Here is a 19,761-nt window from a genome sequence, read left to right on the forward strand (position 1 = left end):
CACAAAAAACACAACACACAAAACCCCACCCTTTCAGGTATGTTATCAGGCAACCTGGCCTGAAATTTTTAGGAACCTATGAGGATTAGTTCCTCCTCCCTCATTCTGTGGGGCTCCCATATCCCTGGTCAAGGCTAAGCTAAAACAAGCACCAAACAGGTGCAGTCCACATGTAAATCCATTACCCAAGAACTGAAAAAAAACCCCAAAAAAACCCCACCAACTCACAAAGCACCAGTGGTGTTATTCTAATTCAAAGCCAGCCAGCTACAAAGCTTTGGTCATATTTTAGAGAGAAGTGGTAATGAGGAGCATGTACACATCTTTTTCAAACGACACGAACTGTATTATGCGATGCAAAGAGTGTAATGAAACAGACTTCTGGCATAGTTGCCTGTGGATTTATGCTCAAGGGGTTGCTGGCGCCCTGCCATTCCTGTTTGTATTTCCATGCAGGTTACTTCTATGTTTATCCTGTTCCTATATTACAGGAAAGGTCACACTATTTCTTATTCAATTTTATCCCTTTGAAAATAAAGCAAATACAGTACAACTTAATTAACATAAAAATACTATGCACTTCTTGCAAAAAATCAGATACTGTTGATTTGTTTTAGGCATATTGATGTATCACACATATGAAAAGTGCCAAGTCTAGGAGTTCAGTATTTCTTCCTAATTTCTTTTCAGAACTGGGAAAAAAACCATACTTTTTTGGCACATGCAGGACCTTCAGTAGGCACATTTAAAATATATTTTAATGCTCTTTTTCCCTTACTTTAAATTGTAGGGCTAAGAGACCAACAGTCAAACATAACCATATAATGACAAATGACAGATGTGTAAATGAAATGTGACAAAACCGCTCTAAAACTGTGTACAATTCTTATCTGGAAAATGCAATGGCAGAGTGTTTAAAGAGGGACCCGAAGGGCTCTAGTATTATCAGTGCGACCACAGGAAAGCTAAGCAGCTTACAGCTGCTGACAACAGCTAGCTAGCACAAGAATTCTGCTTTCCCCAAATACTAACACATCTGAGAGGGGAAACCGATTGCAGATGACAGAGGAAGTGAAGGGCATAAGTTCAGTCATATACCAAAATCTTTACCAGATTGAGGCCAAGAAAGATTATATTGAGACCATCAGTTCCGTCCCTCCCTACCCACCTCCTGGTGCAGGCTCCTTTCAATTATACCTTCTGTGACACTTAAATAAAACCTGTTGATTTAATGAAGAAAAGCCCTGTTCTCCTGCACAGAATTGAAGTTCATCTCCCCTTCACTTTCATCATGGGAGAGAAAGATGGAGAAAGGCACTTGGAGCAGGAACTGAGCTTTGGTGGTCTGAACAGTCCTCAGGAAGAACGTTTTTTCACTTCATTGATGACAAATAGGGCATAGATAGATTTCCTGGCCCAAGCGCCAGCCTGAGTGTCCAGGCCAGACAGTATGAATGCTACCTGGAATAAGTTGTCTGGACTGGGACATGACTTAAATATCTAACAACAACAGCCTGGACTAGGGAATAACAGTCAGAAGAGTAAGTAAGCGTAGTCTGGTCTTACCAGCCTGCCCATCCCTGTGGTCACTCTTTGCAGCGGTCCAAGTGGTTTCTACAGTTATTCTCTGGCAGTTCTGAGATGAGGTTGGAGATTGTGGTTGCCGTTTTTCATCCCAACTGAAAAAAAGCATGCAGCAGTCACAAAACAGTGAGAACCTTTTCCTTCTGAAGCCTTCCCTGCCAATACCTCTGGTTCTCTATGTTCAACTAGACAACTTACAACTCAATTTGCAGGTGCATTTACTCTCCACAACTTTAACTGATCCCTGGCAGAGATGTTAGTGCCCTTCTTTTATAGGAAACAAAAACCTTCAGTGCCCTACTTCAAACATTTCAAATAAAGTCCCCAAATTAATAAACATTTAAAATCTAGTCCTTGATTATTGCTTAGGAGTACAAGCCAGTGCATATAAAGTACGTGTTGGAGGTGAATCATCTTTTTTTCCATGCCACAGTCTCTATTTTGCACAGAGGTTGTAAAAAAGGAAAAGCCAGGTAATGGATTCAAACTGTTAGGTATGTAAAAAAGCTAAAATTCTTGTTTTAAATACACTCCCCTTTGCCCCCCTCCACTCTATCTCATACCTAAGTATTTGTCTCAGTGTACTACTGCTTATCTTTAACTATTAAACTTAAATATACAAAATGTAATTGGAAAACATGCAAGTTCTCAACCCACTGATTGAGAAATACTGTTCATCATCATAAAAAACCATAAATTATTGCAACAAGTAGCAGAGCATTTGGTAGAGAAAACAATGGCCTTTGCTCCTGACTGCTTCCCCATAGATAATTACCCTCACGTGTGTATACATACTCATTTTGCTTGGCTAAATGTCTTCACTTTCCTTCCCATTCAGCATTTTTATATGGTCCTTCATAGTGCCATCAGGAGGAAAGTGACAGTTTCAAAGCAAGCACTTTGAAAGACAACAGAATGACTGACAATTACAAAAGGCGCTCTCTTCCTCATGCAGCACTGCCACTCTACAGAGGAGGAGAAGCTGGTTCTCCTATCAATACTCAGCTGTGTGGACATTTTTCACTTGCAGTGATCTGTATTCCCAGAGCTTAAGTGCTGACATGAAATTCCCATGGATATTAATGATTACAAATTAGGTGACAACAGGGAGACGGACTTTCTATGCCTATATGTGAAAGAGGAAATAAAGGCATCTCTCTGAACTATTCTAGCTAGACGCACATACCTCCAATCAGACAAAACTGGGTAACTCCTCTAACCCAGGATGTGTCCACCATAGGGTAGAAAGGACACAGAGCTTTTATTTTCCTTCTTCCAAACTAGTCCACAGATGGGAATCCACATAAAATAGAAATACACCACAGCTTTGGTACTTCTCAACCACCTTCAGTAGCAGGGAAGCGTGTGTCTGAATGAGCATTTATGCACAGGGTTAAGCTCAAATATCACAAATAATCTCGATTTTAAACTTTTGTACTTGAACAATATGACTTTGCTTTCGGATAGATAAGGCAAAGATTTGTTTAGGTTTTTGATGAATAAACATTTAATATGTCCTTGTGAGATTAAGCTGAAACCACAGACAATAAAACTCAAATGCTAATCTTTTTATAAATATCTTTTTTATCCATTTTTGCAAAGAATGAGAGTCTTGTGTAGGAAGTGGCTGTGCTATAAAAGACAAATTTGTTCCTAAAGGCTCCAACTACCTAGTAACAAAGAAGGGAAACAACCAAACGTTATGCTAACATTGGGTTGGTTTGCCATAGTTACATCCTCTGATATTTCTGGGATTGGTGACCTTTCAGAGTAAATATTACAGTGAATAGTCTGTCCTGTGCAATGCATTTTGTTTTGTTCAAGAGGCCAATTTAGAGCTTTCAGGTTTTCACAAGGTCAATACAAACTATGTACACACACAAAAAAGCAAACCAGAACTATAATCATAGACTTCTGTCTTCTCATTTGATACACTGTGAAAAAAAAACAATATAAAGTAACTTCCAGGGTCTCTCCTGCATAGAAGGCAACTTGCATTTCACTGCAGGAACCTTAGTGTCTCCAATATTTATTTTCTTGTAATACAACATAACTAGTATGAACACAAACTTGGTCTAACGGGAATTTAAGACTCAAAGAGACCATCTGGGTCATCAAAAAAAGTTCTTTGAATCAATGATTAACCTGAAAGGGTCTAAGAAACATACACGCCAAGTACCACGGAGCACAAAAGATTTTCTATTATTTCGTAACATATGACTGAACACCTTGGGACCAAAGCATTATTTTGACACTCACATACAAAGTCCTAATTATACACATTTATTGTTCTTTTTTAGTAAATCAGACTCCTTGATCTCATCAACACTGATAACCAAATTTGTTGTATTTATCTTTAATTTTGACATGGAAGTCAGATGAAGCTACAGAGCTACTTTTGGTGCCACCAGCATTTCATACATGGGAAGAGAAAACAAAAGCATTGTGTATCTCCTGTACAACAGGAGACAGAGATACCTTTTTTTTTGTTTACAAAACCTCTGTATATCCACTGAAAACAAAACTCATAGGGCTAAGACATCAATCTCTCATATTTTTTGCCTGACTGCTCTAAAAGTAACAAGCACCAATTGATTTGCCTTTCCTCCATTTATAAAAGTTACTTTAAATACCAAAGGAGACATGTACCTTATCTTCATTCCATTTCCTCTTAGAAGGAAAGGAAAAGAAAGAGAAAAGAGAACAAAAACATAAGCCCAAAAGAAAGGTACTGCTACCCCATCAGATGAAGGTATGAGGAAAATACTGCTGCAGTGGTTACAAGGCGTCAGCAGTCAAGGACTGCAAACAAGGGGTTTCTCACAAATTACATGACATGGTCTAGTCTCCATTCACAGGCACAACTGAAATCTAGTAAAAACTGGAATTTATATGCCTGACCTAAAAATCCTAAACCAATAGAAGTTTTCTGATTTATGACCTCCTCATTATTGCCAGTTTTCAGACCCTAGAACCTCCCAAAACATACAAACTAAACAATGCCTACACAAACCAAGTCATTTTCAGAGCAGATTATTTCCCACATTTTGAGGCAAATGCAAACAGCACTGGATTGACACATCATTACTGTTTTCATAGGGTTAGCAAAGACTGCCTAATCAATGAAAACATAAAAAAAAAAAAGAAAAAAAAAGAGAAGAGAGATCTCTTTCCTGCAGAGAGAAATCAGAGTGGAACCCTAGTTTCCGTGTACTGTCTTCCGTGTATGACTCTTCCCCCCCATTAACCAAACAAGTTTAAATTTGATTATAAGCAGACTGACTTCAGTCACAGCACAGACTGGCATAAGGAAAAAGGAAGAAGACATTAACATAGTTCTGAATTTAAATACTTTGCACTTATGTAGTACTCTGTACCCACAGATCTTCAGATACTTCAGAAACTGTGAATAACTGCTCTTCTCACCTTCCATTTAAAGAAATAAAAGCAATAATGCTAAACCAAAAAGTAGTGACAGAGCTGAGAAAGGACTTGCAGGCAGGTCTCACCTCCATATTCGGATCAGTTTGACACAAAATGGAAATTAAAATAACCATGCCCCCCAACTGGAAAATTTAGTTGCAGAGTCATTTTCAGATTTTTAACTCATTTGCCTAGTCAGGGTCAGTGCTGTATTGGAAATCTGAAAGACTTCTGTTTGAAAAACATCAGAATATCTTAATTTTCTTAAAAGGAATCCTCATTTTTCTCAGCCAATCATAGATTCAAGAAAAAGTTTCAGTTCCCCAGAAGCTGTAATCTCATCAAAATTGGCTAGTAATCTAGCAATACTTTGGGTTGGCCAATTAGCAGTCAAACTTAAGATTTCATCGGACAGAACATGCTGTCTTCCATTTGATATGGCAGGGCCCTAGAAAGACTCCTCCTTCATGCTGCTTATTGAAAATAGGATTCATTTAGGTTTAAAAAACAAACAAAAAAACCCACCCCTGCTTGCAGTTTCAGCAAATTAACTCATCAGTATTAGCTTCCTTTGTTGAAGCTCCTTAAACCTATTAGAAACATACATTTTCACTTCACTGACATTTTGCTGTTCTGCTTGTAAAATTCAGTGAAAAGCATGTACATCCACATAATTTATGTCATTGGGCTGTTACCAGCGTGATCAGAGTTCTAGGCACACAGGTTACTGACCTCAAATCATGCTGGTTGAAGTCCTTGTTTGAAATAACTTATGCTATTCTCTACGTCAATAGTTCTCTGATTTGTTGTCTACTCTATTTACAACTGAAGAAAATAAAGAAATAGAAAGTACTACTCAATGCGGTTTTCTTAAGACATTCTCCTTTCTCAGTACAGGAATAATTTCAACTATACTAGCAAATAGCTTACTTTTTAAGAATAAGGATGTATAGGTACCTGCAATGAACATGAATGATTTCTAATGTTTTTTTTTGAAACTTAGTAGTTTCCCAATTTAAGAATCATAGTTGAGAAAAATGAACATCTCACTAAAATGTACCAGACTTTGCTCTTCATTACTTCAGCTGAAAATCATTCAGAGCTATTACAATAAAATTGTGTTCCATATTTTCATTGCACGATGAAGGCCCAACGTGGAGGCAACATCTGACTTCTTTAGGGAAGAGTGTATGTACAGCCAAATGAAACTGGGTTCCCAGCCACCAGCGACACCGAACTTTGATACGAGTTAATAATACAAAGGACAGGAACAAAGGTAACTGGGGGAAAGAGGAAGATGGGCAACGAACTTGCTTAATAAGAGGCCAGCAATCCCAAATTTGTTGTCTGTGTTCTCTTCCCACCATGGGCAGGCATTGGCATTAGTTGTGGTTTCATCAGTTCAGACCTGCATTGTGATACCACCTTACAAACTGCATGCAAGGAGGAAGGGGGGAGGGCAGGGAGAGAAAAAGAAACAGAAGACAGAGGGGGTTACAGACAACAATATGGTACTATATCCATCCGAAGCAAAGATGGCATGGATCTTCCCATCATCCCCATATCAATGTTCTCAGTAATATTCATCAACCAATTTATTAAGAATTCTGAGGTGAAAAGTTTATTTATAGGGACATTCCTGTGATGAGGCTTTAATAAATCACAGTTCATGGACAGAAGGAAATACATACCACATTAGATTTTCCTTGCCCAAGTTCACTGCTGAGATTCTTGGGGGCCATGGCTCCTTTAGAAACCCAGTAGCTTACTACACCATCCAGCTAAAACTGAAAATGAAAAATCACATAAAGAAATCTGGCATGTGTACCACATCCTTAAGCAGCACTGTGGCAAAATTTGCAGGGTACAGCTACATTTGTTATACCTGAAATGAAGCCTCACGTTTATTTGTAACAGCAACAGCCATCTGACTAAAACAATAATAAAACTATAGCATCTATTTCTGAGTCACTTTTCTTGGATAATTAATTTGCCAAGAGCATGAGTCACCCAGTTAGAAATGAGCTAGAGAATGACTAATTTCTAACTTTATACTAGAATTATCCTTAAAATAAAAGGATACCTCCCTTACCCCTAAGTTGTTGCACGTTTTGGTTCTTTTCACAATACCAAAATCTGCTTTATAGAGAATATTTGGATTAACTGTTGGAATAGCTATCTTCATTTCATAATGCCATTCACCCAGGAAGATCTTACGGTGCTTTATAAATGTGTGTGTATTCTTCAGTGCACCCACATATATGATGAAGCGTGACAGCATGACAGTACTTGGCAACACTATACAAAAGCACCTGACTGGAACTGCAGTCAGATCCTATAATCAGTTGAAACAGCAAAGGGAAATTCAGGTGCACAAAACCGAATAACTAACAATGGAATTTCGCCATTTACATCTCATTTTTTGCAAAATGGTGTTTATTCTGACTACAGAGGGTCAGATCAGCCAGTGCTTGGTAACACTCATCATTTCAGTGGAAACCTTTCAGTTTCTTCAGATTTTAGCTGTGAGCAGACTTTCAGTAGGGAAGCCTGACCTGTTTCAAAACTCTGCTTATCCTTGGCTGCAGTATGTTGTGACAACATCAGGCAGGGCAGCATCAAATTAAGAACTATATTTTGAACTACGTTTGGAAATCCTCTCTATCTCAACCCTGCATGTCTGGATATGCCCAAAAGGCTGCAATCCAGCAAGCCACATGTATATTTGACTCCTTGCTGAAGAATTGCCAAAGATGCAACCGCACAAGCAATTTAGCCAATCTAAGACTGCCTGACAGAGAAACTGCCCTGCCCTTTCATCCCACCAGCATTTCTGCCTGCTCTTCTGCTGTCCCAGCACCTGTTTGGCCACATAGATCTATCTGCTGATTCAGCTGGAAATAATGGTATAAGAATGTATTAGAAAAATAAGCTGCTTATTAATCCACCCTTTGAGAAGCAACTGAGACTTCAAGAGTTTTCTTCATCTTTCATCTGCTGGTTCACTTTCAGGTAAGGAAACTGTGTTTTTCTTCAAGGACTGCAAAGAGCACTGTACTCTGGTTGCATGGCACAAATACAGGCTCTTCTTTTTAGGAATATGACTTCATTCTATGCAGGGCAGACGTCTAGCACATGTTAAGGTCCCTGCCTTCTGGTTTTTCCTACAGTACAGGCAATGCCCACCTGAAATACTAATAAAATGTAAACTTTAACAAAAACCAAACCAAAACAAAACAAAAGAGGAGCTCAGACCAAAACAGGAAATGTCCTGGGCCATTTGCTATTAACAGAGAGCCATTATTTTCAAGTCCTTTTAAGGTAAGTAACTAGTTAAGAAATTTGTTTCCTAAATGTTCCTTCCTTGCCCTTTTATCATGCTGTAGGATAACTGTGTCACCCATACTAGACATTAATTTTGATCCCTAAATTAAAAGGCTAGTGAACAAACCAAGGTTCCTCCAGAGGGCAATTCCAACTCTGGTTGTATTGCTTAGCTGTACCATGTAGCATAACAGCACTTCCAGAACAAGAATTTAACTTAAGCCTGAAAGCATTTTGAGCATTTCTCTCCACTGGCTCTACCAGAAGTCCAAGTTAAACATCTGAAGGTCAGTGGCGTGGTCCCACTCAAATCACATCTTCACATGAGTTCAAGGAGAAGCCCTGAGTGCCCAAAGCCATGACGACATTCCGAGGAACAGTACATAATGTCAGAGAATGGCACTAGTTTCTGAGGTCAAGACAGACAGTTGACACTTGCCAAGAATAAAAGAAGTTCTGTCCTGGGTGCCAGAGCCAGAAAGATGAGTAACACTACACTGAAATACCATAATGGCTACTCTGTAACGTATCCTGCTCCTTGGATTTAGCCCATGTTCCATAAGCAGTAAGCTTCTTGCTCTTGAATCACATCTTTTTGAGGCACCTTATATTTTTGAGAGACAGAAATGTCCAGTCTTCTGGCTTCTACACAGAACTTAGATATGTATATGTACACCCCACCCCACTTTATTGGAAAGCTCTCAGTTCCTTCAGCTATCAGCTATATATCTGATAGATATTTAGATATATCTCGGCCATTTTCCTTATTTCAGAATTGCATTACTCTAGATATGTATTGACTTCGTGTTCCAATGTATCTATCTTGTTAAGTTTCTAGTAAGATGACAGAGTAACAGTTGAGAATATAACTATCAACAGAATGTCTTTGGTAAAATTTTCTGGGGCTCTTCTGAGGGCTCTGGGACCATTACACAACTATTTACAGCCTGTATTTTACGTAACTCTAAAAAGAAGAAACAGTATTCTCAAAGAAGTATTCTCAATCCTAAGCATTAAAGCTTGAATTTCTTATACCATGAAGAATTTGCAAAAGCAGCCTGGAACTGAAATAAAACTTCTGAAACCTCAATTGAAATAAATCTCAAACATATGTTTCATTTTAGGAAAATCAGTCCTGAGATTTTACTTTTAAGTTATGGTTACCCACGTTGGCATTTATACAGTTCTGTGGATGATTGAAAAAGAATCAGCAACACATGGAGAGAAATAGAGTTTTACTAATAAGATTTGGAATTTATCCCCAGCCCTTAACCTGGAGGTTACAAGCTAACACACTGTCTGCAAAGAGAATAATTAACATCATGTATGGCAAAAAGTGGCAACAGGCCTAGTGCCAGACTTGAAGTTAAAAAGACATTATGCAAATATTTGCAGAACTTAGGCACAGGTCTAGAAATAAAAAGCCAAAAACAAAAAAACAAAGCAAACAAAAAAAACCCAAAAAAAACCCACCAACAACAACAAAAAACCACACAACCAAGGGGCATTACAGGGAACCAAACGAAATTTGGATACACAGTTCAAATATACCTCATGAAATACAAGGAGCATGTATAAAAAACATTTTCTGAAGTAGCCAGCATTCCTGGACTGCATCTGTCCTTCTGCATCAACAATACTACTCCGTTTTTATGTCCAAAGGATACAGGGACTTGAAATCCACAGGAAAATGAAGATGCAAGATTCTGGGTATATGAAACAGTGGCAAAACTCATACTGACAGAGCTCTAAGTACATGATTCAATTCATTATTCCAGCTGTAGAACCATTTCTAGTGTATGTCCCGAGACATCAGTATAACATTGACTAGGAGGGAAGAGTATTAGACACCTAGTCAATGTCAGTCTTCCTGCCTGTGGATTCTCTGTCAAGGTTTCCAATTATGTGATTACCAGTAGCTCAAAAATGCCAGCTTTACATGATTCAGCAAGATCACAACCCAAAGTGAGACAGGATACTGTGTATGGTTGGGATGGAGTTAGTTTTCTGGGGTACATCACAAATGCCCCAGAAACTATATTTAGCAACCAGTTCTATGGAAAAGCCATCCATACAGATTTGTTTTTAAAAATAGTAAGACAGCACACAATTTAAGAGTGGTCATCTTTTCTTGTATAAATACACTTTCAGAAAAAAAAAACACAACTTTGACCGTATTTTTTTTTTCAACAATTGTTTTACTATTCACAACATATATCTTAAACACTTGATAACTAACTACACTATTTCCTACATGTCTGTGAATCAGTCAGACAAAGCAGCTGATTTATAGGATAAATACTTGTATCACAATGTGAAAACAGTTCTTACCATTTTCTCCAACAGAGGCCACTTTTGCTGTTATATTGACTAATATGATACTGTGTTGTTTGGCCTCATCAGCTGATTCATGTTTAAATGCTTCAGCCCCTTTCAGCAATAAAGAAGCAAAATACTTAGTCATCACTGGTGGTCTTATAGCATCTGTTGCCAGAGTTACAGAAAGACCCTAGAAAAGGCAGAAAAAAAAAAAAGTAGATTGTTTTTTGCCCTCCAGTTAGTAAAGCTTCAGTTTCCTTTGGTAGGAAAACATATATAAATATATATATATACACACACGCATACACAAAATATTTCTCAATTATTATTCATCTTGAGAGCCTACTAAATTTTACTCCAAACCGGCAGTTCTATTGAGCAGGGTATATCATAGAAACATTGAAGAAAAATATTTAAGAAAAATATTTTAATCATCACCTATGCTGTGATGATGTTAAAAAGCCCCTGCAAGGTTAAGAATCCCACTATATTAGAAAAACATGAATACAACTGCCCTAATGCTCCTGCTTTGAAAAGCTTCTTGTTCATAGTAACAAAAGATTTAAATATGGATGGGTGGGTGAAGAAAATATACAGCACGCTAATGCTGAAAAAAGAAACCCACAAAACCAAACTGCATTTCTAATTGCTCAGAATATCCAAGCCATTCACTTGCTTTAGTTGCTAGAGACAGCATAGAACACTACCATTATGAGGCTCTCGATTACACATGCTTATTAAAGAGCTGTTCAAATTAAAATAACATGGGAACCTAAGAACACTCATACACTTGGTAAGCATAGTGATCTAGACACACAATTATGTCTTCAGGTATGTTTTAATCCTGGTGATGAGAGGTAGAAGGTTCTGATTTCAAAATCCTAGATCCAGCCTTCAAAAGGGTGATTATTTATGTCACTGTATTACAGGGAACAATCGATTTTGAAACTTTTTGGTTTAATTACAAGATTAAAACGCTGGTTACAGCTGAAAAGATTCCTTTAGCTCATCAGAGAATTATGCAATAACTCAAAGAAGGAATAACCAGAAGGTTGAGGGAGAAGCAGCGAGAAACAGCAATAGGTTTTTTTGTCTCAACTACACTCTTTCCAAAGACTAAATCTTGAGTTATGCAAACTGATCAAAATACATCTCAGCAAATGTATTTTAAATCTTCTCCTACGTAAGACAATACAGCTGCTGCTCAGCACACTGTTTGCCACACACAGGTTTTCAAATGAAGCTATGAAGATTTAAAAACAACATGCTGAGCACATGTAGCACATTTTCATTACACACAACACTGGCATAGGACCATGTGGCCTCACAGCATCTATGAGAAACACACACATGGCAGTACCTAAACAAGCTGTCTTAACACAACCATGTCTCCAGCTATGAGGTCCCTGTCACTTCTCTCCTCAGTGAATAGCTTCTTAAGCAACCATGACCACAGAGCACAGGCAATCCGAACACCTTACTTGCCAGAGCAGCCAGCCCTAGCCCTGACAAGCAGGCCCAAGTCCAGCACCAGGCACTACAGCTTGCCTCCAGCTGCCATCAGCTATCCCCTCCTTCCTCCCCAGGCTCCTGGCTGGCTCTCTCACACTGGCATATGCTCCTTAAGCCCCCTCTTTGCCAGTGGGTCTATGATTCATTTTCCAGACTGTATTTTATACTCCCAGAGCACCTCAAGGGAGCAGCCTCATGACCATCATGGTTTCCTCCCACTCTGCCCCAAATGCCTCAATTACTCAATTAACCAAATTAGCCACAAAACAGCGTAGCATTTGCAGGTGGGGCTGGCAGAAAGCCCCTGCCCCACCAGGAAAAGGGCCCTGACATCTTGGCCAGCCACCGTTCACTGCTGGGGTGGCTTTCACCAGCGCTGCAGGGTGAGTGGGGCCGGGAGGGCCTTTGTGGTGGTGCTAACTCTGGACATTACTGCAAGCCTCATGCTCTGGGCCATGTCACCTTGTCTCCCGTAATCAATATGACGTCTGTTCATGTCTGTTTGAAGGAAGAAACGCTGTGCCAGTCAACTTACACAGGACGGCAACGTGAACATTTGTTTGCCTTCAGGTGACCACCTCTGGGCTGCTCAGTTCAAGGGAAAGCTTAAACGCTAAAGCACAAAAATTAGACTGATGAATCCAAGCTATTTTTCTCTTATGTTTGTGACCTTAAAGCTAGTCTTCATTTTTCAGATAACACAACACCAATTTTTACAGAAAACCAAAAGGAGATGTTTTAGGAGGGATGAGCAGGAAACAAGCAAATAGGTAAAGAACCAAAAGTCAGCCACAGAAAAATGATATTGAATGAACTGGGAAATGTGAAACTGAAGAAGTAGCTCATTGCTTAAAAGAGATTATAAATGAAAACATACCTAAAGAAAAATAAGCAAATGAACAGCCTGCAAAGTCACGAGTTCATGAAATCAGTTGAATATACATTAGAAATAATGTCACCTGAAGGTAACTGATGGGAGCAGGACAGTGAGGGTACCACTATACAGGTTCAAATTAAAGGAAGTGTGAAATGCATCCACATGACTGTGCAAATAACAAGATAAATGTCAAGCACTGCCCTGAAAGATAGGGGTGAAAAGGGGCTGACATGGCAGACTAACAAGAAGATAATGCAACGCACCATTTTCCTCCAAGACACCTGTGTGACAAGAAACAAGAGCTTTCTGTGCCAGTCGGCTCCAAATGAACCCTGCAGAAGAAGGGCTTTGCCTCCAACCAGGTCGGGAAGGCAGAGCTGTCAGGGCATGGGGAAGCATAGCAGAACCAGGAGGGCTGAGGGGGAAACTGAAGTACTTTGTTAATTCCCTGGGGAAGGTGAGTTGAGTACAAAGAAGCTGAAACCAGTCCTGGTTTGGCTGCTGCTCAGATGTGCTGAAGGATGCTGGGCTGAGTCCCAGCAGTCTTGACTGCGTCTCTAATTACTTCTGACAGCAATGTAAAAGCTAGCTGAGATATGCTGTCTCACAGGGCATCATCTCATCATTCAGACAAGGAGCATAAGTTTCTAAGGGTAATGGTGAGAGTTTCTAGCAAGTCATTTATAAAAATTTTTTTTCCCCTTGGGAAGTGGCAACCTTGCTCCAAAAGTTATAGAGAATTTGAAAAGAAACATTATCAAATTTCATGGGCGAATGATTTAACAGTTTTGGCAGCAGATATTTTTGTTGCAACTGGCTGTCCTTGCACAAACCACTTTAAGGAGAATATACTGGTGGAAAGCCATAAAGGTTATTTACATAGATGGAGTTTCATCATCTCCCACTCCAAAACAGGCTGGGTTGGTTACGCTGATATAATGTTTTCTTTATCATGGTTTGTGTGAGGCTAGGAGGGCATGTTAGATTGTGTTTTAGTTTGCTCTTCTAGTATGCTGATGGTAGTCCTTTGAGATACTAGTTTAAATTATGCAGCATATGCAGTATTATAAAAACAGTTTCAGAAATCTAATATTCAAACAAAACCAAAATATTGCTTGTACCATGAGCTTTGTTATGCCCCGACTTAGCAAGAACAATTTTCTGCAGGAAATAGCCCCCAACCTTTTTAGGAATATACCTTGCAAAATATTCTGAGAAGATATTCAGTTTTCCTTTCCAACAAGCGGAAGAGAGCAACTTTTAGGTTTGGTCCCAGAAGCTAATTTTTCCCTTTCTTTGAGAGCCACTATCAGTCCCCCCCGGTATGAAAAATGTGGCTGGTTTGGCATTAGGTTAGTTCAGCAGTTTGAATTCACTGTTCTTTTCAGGATAGAAACCAAGATACTTTTCAAAAAGTTAGCCTTAGTCCTAAAGAATGCCTACAAGAGCTTTTCAGTTTTGTTTGGCAAACAATTTCAAATTCAAGGTTGCACCACTTTCTGTTGTTAAAACAGACCAACTCTTGCAACGTGGCCTGCATCCAAACTGAAATCAAGTACACATCTTTTATTGATATGACATAGCCCCTGTTTAAAGAAAGATAGGATTTAATCTTAAGGACAACCTGATCAAAGCAGCTGATACAGGATCCATGTAGAATTATTCTTTTACAGAATTGCTTGCACAATCTGGCATTCTTTTCTTCAAATAAAATAAAAACATTTGGTTTTGGTAGTTACTGACTACTTTCAAGTTACTTTTCCTTTTATTTCAATTTAAAACAGTCAGACGTTCCTTATTAAGGTTCAAAGAATTCCTGTCTGCATCTAAAGAGAAACTTATGGTGACTTTTGTTACCAAAACCTGTACATTTCTATACCCCGAAGTTTTAGACAGAGGATAATGTGTTTGGCATTATGACACTGTTTTGAAAATAAAGCCAAAGGATTTTTCTCATTGCTGTTTAAGAAATTCAATTCCTATCACGCAAACCTGGTACCAAACAATAATTTACACCTGGGCAAGGTTTTAAGCAAATATACTTTACTAAGCGTTTTCCACAGCTGTCACTCTGTCAGCATTGTAACCCAGCATGAGGAATAGGCACAGCCTGAACTTAAAACCGGAGTTTCCCAATTCTGCCGATCCCTGTTCCGACATAGGGCACCTGCATCTTGAGCGGGTCACCGGGCTTCTTCCCTTCCACTGCCTGCAAACAGTGATTATCCTGTTTATATACACAGGCTGCAAGGCCTCTCGGCCTGCAAAACGCCTGTGGAATTAGCATCACTGTAACCACCCGGAGTATGGACGAGGTTGAACTTACATGCATCCTGCTGCCAGGCCTGCGGGAGGCAAAGCCCGGGCCCTGCAGACGGCAAGGCAGGCGGGTGAGGGCGGGCCGCGGGGCCGACCCGGCGGGGACAGGGCGCCTTCCCATGGCAGCCGAGGTGCTGCTGCCGTTGAGGGGGCAGGCCCCAATGTCTCAGGTCTCAGTAAACACCAACCCCCATACCCCACTCCCATTGCAAAGCCCTGAGAGGAAACCTCCCCCGGCTAAGCCCCGCTCTTACCTCCCCCAACGGGACTACACTTCCCGTCAGGCCTTTCGCCGCAAAAGCGCCCGCCCTCCCAGAAGGCCGCGCGGCGCCGCGCACTGCCATTGGTCGGATTTGAAAAGAAGCCGCGGCAGTGCCGCTTGTGCGTTGTTGGTTGCCCGGTACCGGTTGCCCGGAGGAGTGAGGGGAGCGACGCGGCCTTCGCCCGGCGCTGGGCGTGGGCTGAGCTCTCGGGTAAGCCCTCGCGGCTTGTGGGGCCGCTGGGCTGTCGCTTGGGGTGGGAAGGAGGCGGTGGTGGCTGCCTGGGGGTCGTGGAGCCGGGAAGCGGCGCTGGCGGCCTTCGTGGGGGAGGTGTTGAGGCCTCCTCCCCTCGCTGCCCCCTGCTGCGGTCGCGGTTACTGGCCTTACGGCGGGTGAAGAGTCGCGAGGGGCTCTGTGAAAACTTTTCGGTACCGCTGCGGGGCCGCGCAAGCCGTGGGTAACGCCCGGCCCAGGGCCGTGATGCTGGCAAAGCAGTGTCCCGTAAGAACGGGAAAGCAGTGTAAAGGCTTGAAGTGAAAGATTGTTATTTGCAGATGGAAAACTTTCCTTTTAAAAACTTTGAAGTGTAAGAGCTGCTGCTTTGTGTTTTATATAAGCTCCCAAGTTTGGTGCCTTTTCTACCCTATCTTGTGCTGCCTGACAGTGCTACAGGCTGTGTGTCTACTGTGACCGTGCTTTGCTGCGTGTGCCACTCTGGTTCCCCTTCTCTTAGGGTGTCTGCAGCTCTAACCTCTGTTGTCATGATAAGCAGAGTTACAATAACATATCCCAGTATACAGCTACCTTTTAGTGGCTGCAACTGAGCAAAATAGCCATTTAAACTAGAGTCTCTAAGGTAATTATAATGGAGCATGACACAACATGGAGACAGATGGACTGTCTGCATCTTGGATTTTGCATGCAGTCAGTGGGTCTGAGTGCTGGGCTCATATAACACATTCAGTTCTGGCTTTGCATACATAGCTTAATGTATGCTTTTTCTTTCTTAAGTAAAATGATACAGACTGAGAGCATAATCTTGACAAATCACACTTTAAAATAAGCTTATGTTTAAAGTAACTAAAATGTCAGTTATCTAACAACTATGTTTCCTGTTAAGGCCTGATAGGAGTTTTGCAGTGTGACTTTGCATAGCTGATGAGAAAGACTTCTAGGTCATGACAGCACAGGTATGTTTCTTTCCAATAGTAGCTTATTCACAGGTCAGTGTTTGTTTAAGCGGTGATAATATTTCAGGCCAAGTTTTTCCTGTTTTTCATACAGTTGCCTGATAAAAATAAAACTCGTGGATTAGAAGAAACAAAATAAACATTGCTGCTTAGTTTACCTCAGCTTTACCTCATTTGCAGCTTGGTGGTGTTTGTCTAGCTTCATAAAGTTCTGTGTCTGTCTTTTACAGGCTAGATAGGAAGACTGAGCTGTTAGGTGTTTTGACACTTCTGAACATGTTTCAGTTTTTATGCTGGGGGAATAAAAATGTTATGACTGCTTAATAGGCAACACTCTTCCTGAGCAAAGGCACTTTGAACCAGCCCTGGTGTGTCCATTCTTTTAATGAACCCTGTGTTCTCCACTAGTATTTAGAGAGACAATGCATATGTGTTGCTGTAGCATAGATGCAGGAATGTAGTGTTAGGAGACCATTGAATCACTGTGTCCAAAGCTTCAAAAATGTAGGTATCTAATTGCTAGAGAGCTTGCTGACGTAGTCTATGGGTAATTGCCCATGAGTTTTTTTAATCTGTAACAGAAACTGCCAAATCACATCTGTAATATCACAGGAAAAGGCAATAGGAGAGTAAAGTGCAGACAAAATATACTAATATTTTAAAATAAACACTGAATTGATTTGCTTTCATTTTTTGTAGCAAACTTTCACTGTCCAGATTCTGAGATGCACAAAAATTATTAAATTATGGTTTAATAAATGAATTGCTGATCAGCAAAATGACTAAAAAGCAATACTTTAACTTGTACTATAACACAAGGTCTTCTAATTTTCTAATGTCTTCTTTAATAGCTAAAATGATCTATTAGTCTTTGAAATGTTTCTGAACTCTGTCTTATATTAAGCTACATTGTGTTATCTTTGTAATACCAACCATTTATCAGGTCTTGCAGAGATAACCATGAAGTTTGCGTGACTCTTGCAATGAGCTTTTACTCTAATTGGACACTAAAATGGAATGATGGAGAAGGGGCTGTGGAACAATACGTTTGTGGCTTTTTTTATATTATAAATTGTATCTTCCTTGTCAGATGTGGTTTTTAGCAGGGTTGCAGTATATGTGTAAGCCTTTTCCCTGGTAAACAGTTGCTCTTCATTGAAAGAAGAATGGCTGTTCTTGTCTCATCATGATATGAACCCCTTTGCGGACCGTCTCCCCAGCTATCAGAAACTTGCTATGTAAACTATGAAAAGGATAAAGAAATCTTTCTCCTTAAAGAAACTCCAGCTATTGGTCTCAAATTGACTTGCCTTTTAAGGGACTTCAGAAGCCCTACATTATGTGATCAGAGAGCAAAAAATAGTTTTGTCTTATCTTGCAGGATGGAACCGACTTCAGACAATGAGAAATTTTCTAGACCGTCCTATATTGATAGTGTTGAGCTGCCTCAAAGAACAGGACCAGTAAATGTAGACGATATTAAGGCAAATCTCTCTGCTGATTTTTCTTCAGTTTCTTCAAGCTCAGACACAAGCCGGGTAAGAAAGTTTATGTTTACATATTTTTTTTTTTTTAAGTAAGCTTAGTCCTTTCATTGATAAAACTAATCAGAATTTTACAGAGAAGATGAAAATCATCTTTAGTATGTTTTTAATTTGGAGGAGATACTTGGGATTAGATTAAGTTGTGTGGCACTGCATTGATACTTTATGGGGTGCGTTAGTCTTCTGTGAATGAGGCTAATTGCCTGTTCAAAGCAGCTTAATCATTGGATGTTTCTGTGGGTTTCATTCTTGATCTCTAGTTGTTCAGATCTCTGAATGTATTGTGTATATATATGTGCTGCAATATTATTAACTCTAAGTTACTAACTCTAAGTCACAGAAAACTTCTGCAGGGACCTAAGTACTTGTAAAAACTGATGTAGTGAATTACCTTAGCTTGCAATGTCATCAAATAAGTCTGTTAAAAGTATCCCAATGAAAAGAAAAATGCCTTAACGTGCTAGTAATCAAAGAAAGAATCTAGTCAAATTTCTAACTTCCTTATCCTTTTTTTTTAATTTAAGAGGAGCAGTTTGGAGCCTAAGGGACACATACAAGTTTGCCTGCGTGTTAGGCCATTTACACCGTTGGAAAGAGAAAATGAATTGCAGGTGTGAAATTTATTTAGTTTAAAAATACTTCCAATGTATGGGGTTTCTTTTCCTGTAAGCTGAGCTCTTTATATTCTCTTTACGCCTGCATTGCTTGTATTTCCTTTTAATAGGGCTGCGTTTCACTTGAAGATTCAACAAGCATCATACTGAAGGCCCCCAAAACATCTTTGAGTCGACTAAGTGAAAAAACTGCTGGACAGATGATGCAGAAGTTCACTTTCTCACAAGTAAATGAATTGTCTTTAGAAGTTTTTAATTTATTCCTGGAAAAAGTTATTTAACTTTCTGGTTTGCTTGGTATTAAATGATATTTTTTAAGTTGTCAATAGCCTTTAAGATTATAAACATACAGAATTTAAAATATTCTTTAAAAAATAAAGATGTTTCTTGGTAATGCTCAGGTGTTTGGACCTGAAACAACTCAAGAAGAATTCTTTGAGGGTACCATGAAGGAACCAGTGCAAGATTTCTTAGATGGATATAATCGTCTTATTTTTACATACGGTGTTACAAATGCTGGGAAAACCTACACATTCCAAGGTATAAGTAGAAACATGTTCTCCTTAAATTAACTTCCTTTTTTTAAGTGAGGATTAATTATAGCAGAAATATTGTAACTTTTTTCTTTATTTAAACTTTAGGCCCTATACACTGGCTTCTCTTGAATATTAATAAATAGCCTTTGTAAGTCTCTTAAAGTCTCTTCCATAACAAATATCCCTAAACTGCCAACAGACAGAGTCACTGCCAGAGTTCACATAAACATATAGTTACTTTGTAAGGCTGTAATAATGC

At 39.6% G+C, this 19,761-nt stretch overlaps 2 protein-coding genes across 5 annotated transcripts in view; one reads left to right on the forward strand and one right to left on the reverse strand.

Moving 5' to 3' along the window:
• The window catches only part of PANK1 (pantothenate kinase 1), a 48,178-nt gene extending 32,579 nt beyond the window's left edge, over positions 1-15,599 (reverse strand). The window contains exons 1-4 of one of the 2 annotated variants that reach the window (XM_054206776.1): positions 15,366-15,486; positions 10,663-10,840; positions 6,699-6,794; positions 1,567-1,679 (exon numbers count right to left, since the gene is read on the reverse strand). In XM_054206776.1, the coding sequence (XP_054062751.1) occupies positions 1,567-1,679; positions 6,699-6,703 (118 nt within the window). In that variant the 5' untranslated portion in view covers positions 6,704-6,794; positions 10,663-10,840; positions 15,366-15,486. Of the gene's footprint in view, positions 1-1,566; positions 1,680-6,698; positions 6,795-10,662; positions 10,841-15,365 lie in introns of both variants that reach the window. The other variant, XM_054206774.1, reaches the window with a different exon arrangement.
• A 116-nt stretch (positions 15,600-15,715) lies between these two features.
• KIF20B (kinesin family member 20B) overlaps positions 15,716-19,761 on the forward strand; it is a 42,183-nt gene continuing 38,137 nt past the window's right edge. Inside the window, exons 1-6 of one of the 3 annotated variants that reach the window (XM_054207464.1) lie at positions 15,743-15,831; positions 16,739-16,808; positions 18,190-18,346; positions 18,877-18,963; positions 19,077-19,193; positions 19,368-19,506. In XM_054207464.1, coding sequence (XP_054063439.1) covers positions 18,191-18,346; positions 18,877-18,963; positions 19,077-19,193; positions 19,368-19,506 — 499 coding nt within the window. In that variant the 5' untranslated portion in view covers positions 15,743-15,831; positions 16,739-16,808; position 18,190. Of the gene's footprint in view, positions 15,832-16,146; positions 16,205-16,738; positions 16,809-18,189; positions 18,347-18,876; positions 18,964-19,076; positions 19,194-19,367; positions 19,507-19,761 lie in introns of those variants that run through there. The other 2 variants (XM_054207466.1, XM_054207463.1) reach the window with 2 other exon arrangements.

This window comes from Rissa tridactyla, chromosome 6, assembly GCF_028500815.1.
Source record: "Rissa tridactyla isolate bRisTri1 chromosome 6, bRisTri1.patW.cur.20221130, whole genome shotgun sequence".
NCBI classification, from domain to species: Eukaryota; Metazoa; Chordata; class Aves; order Charadriiformes; family Laridae; genus Rissa; species Rissa tridactyla.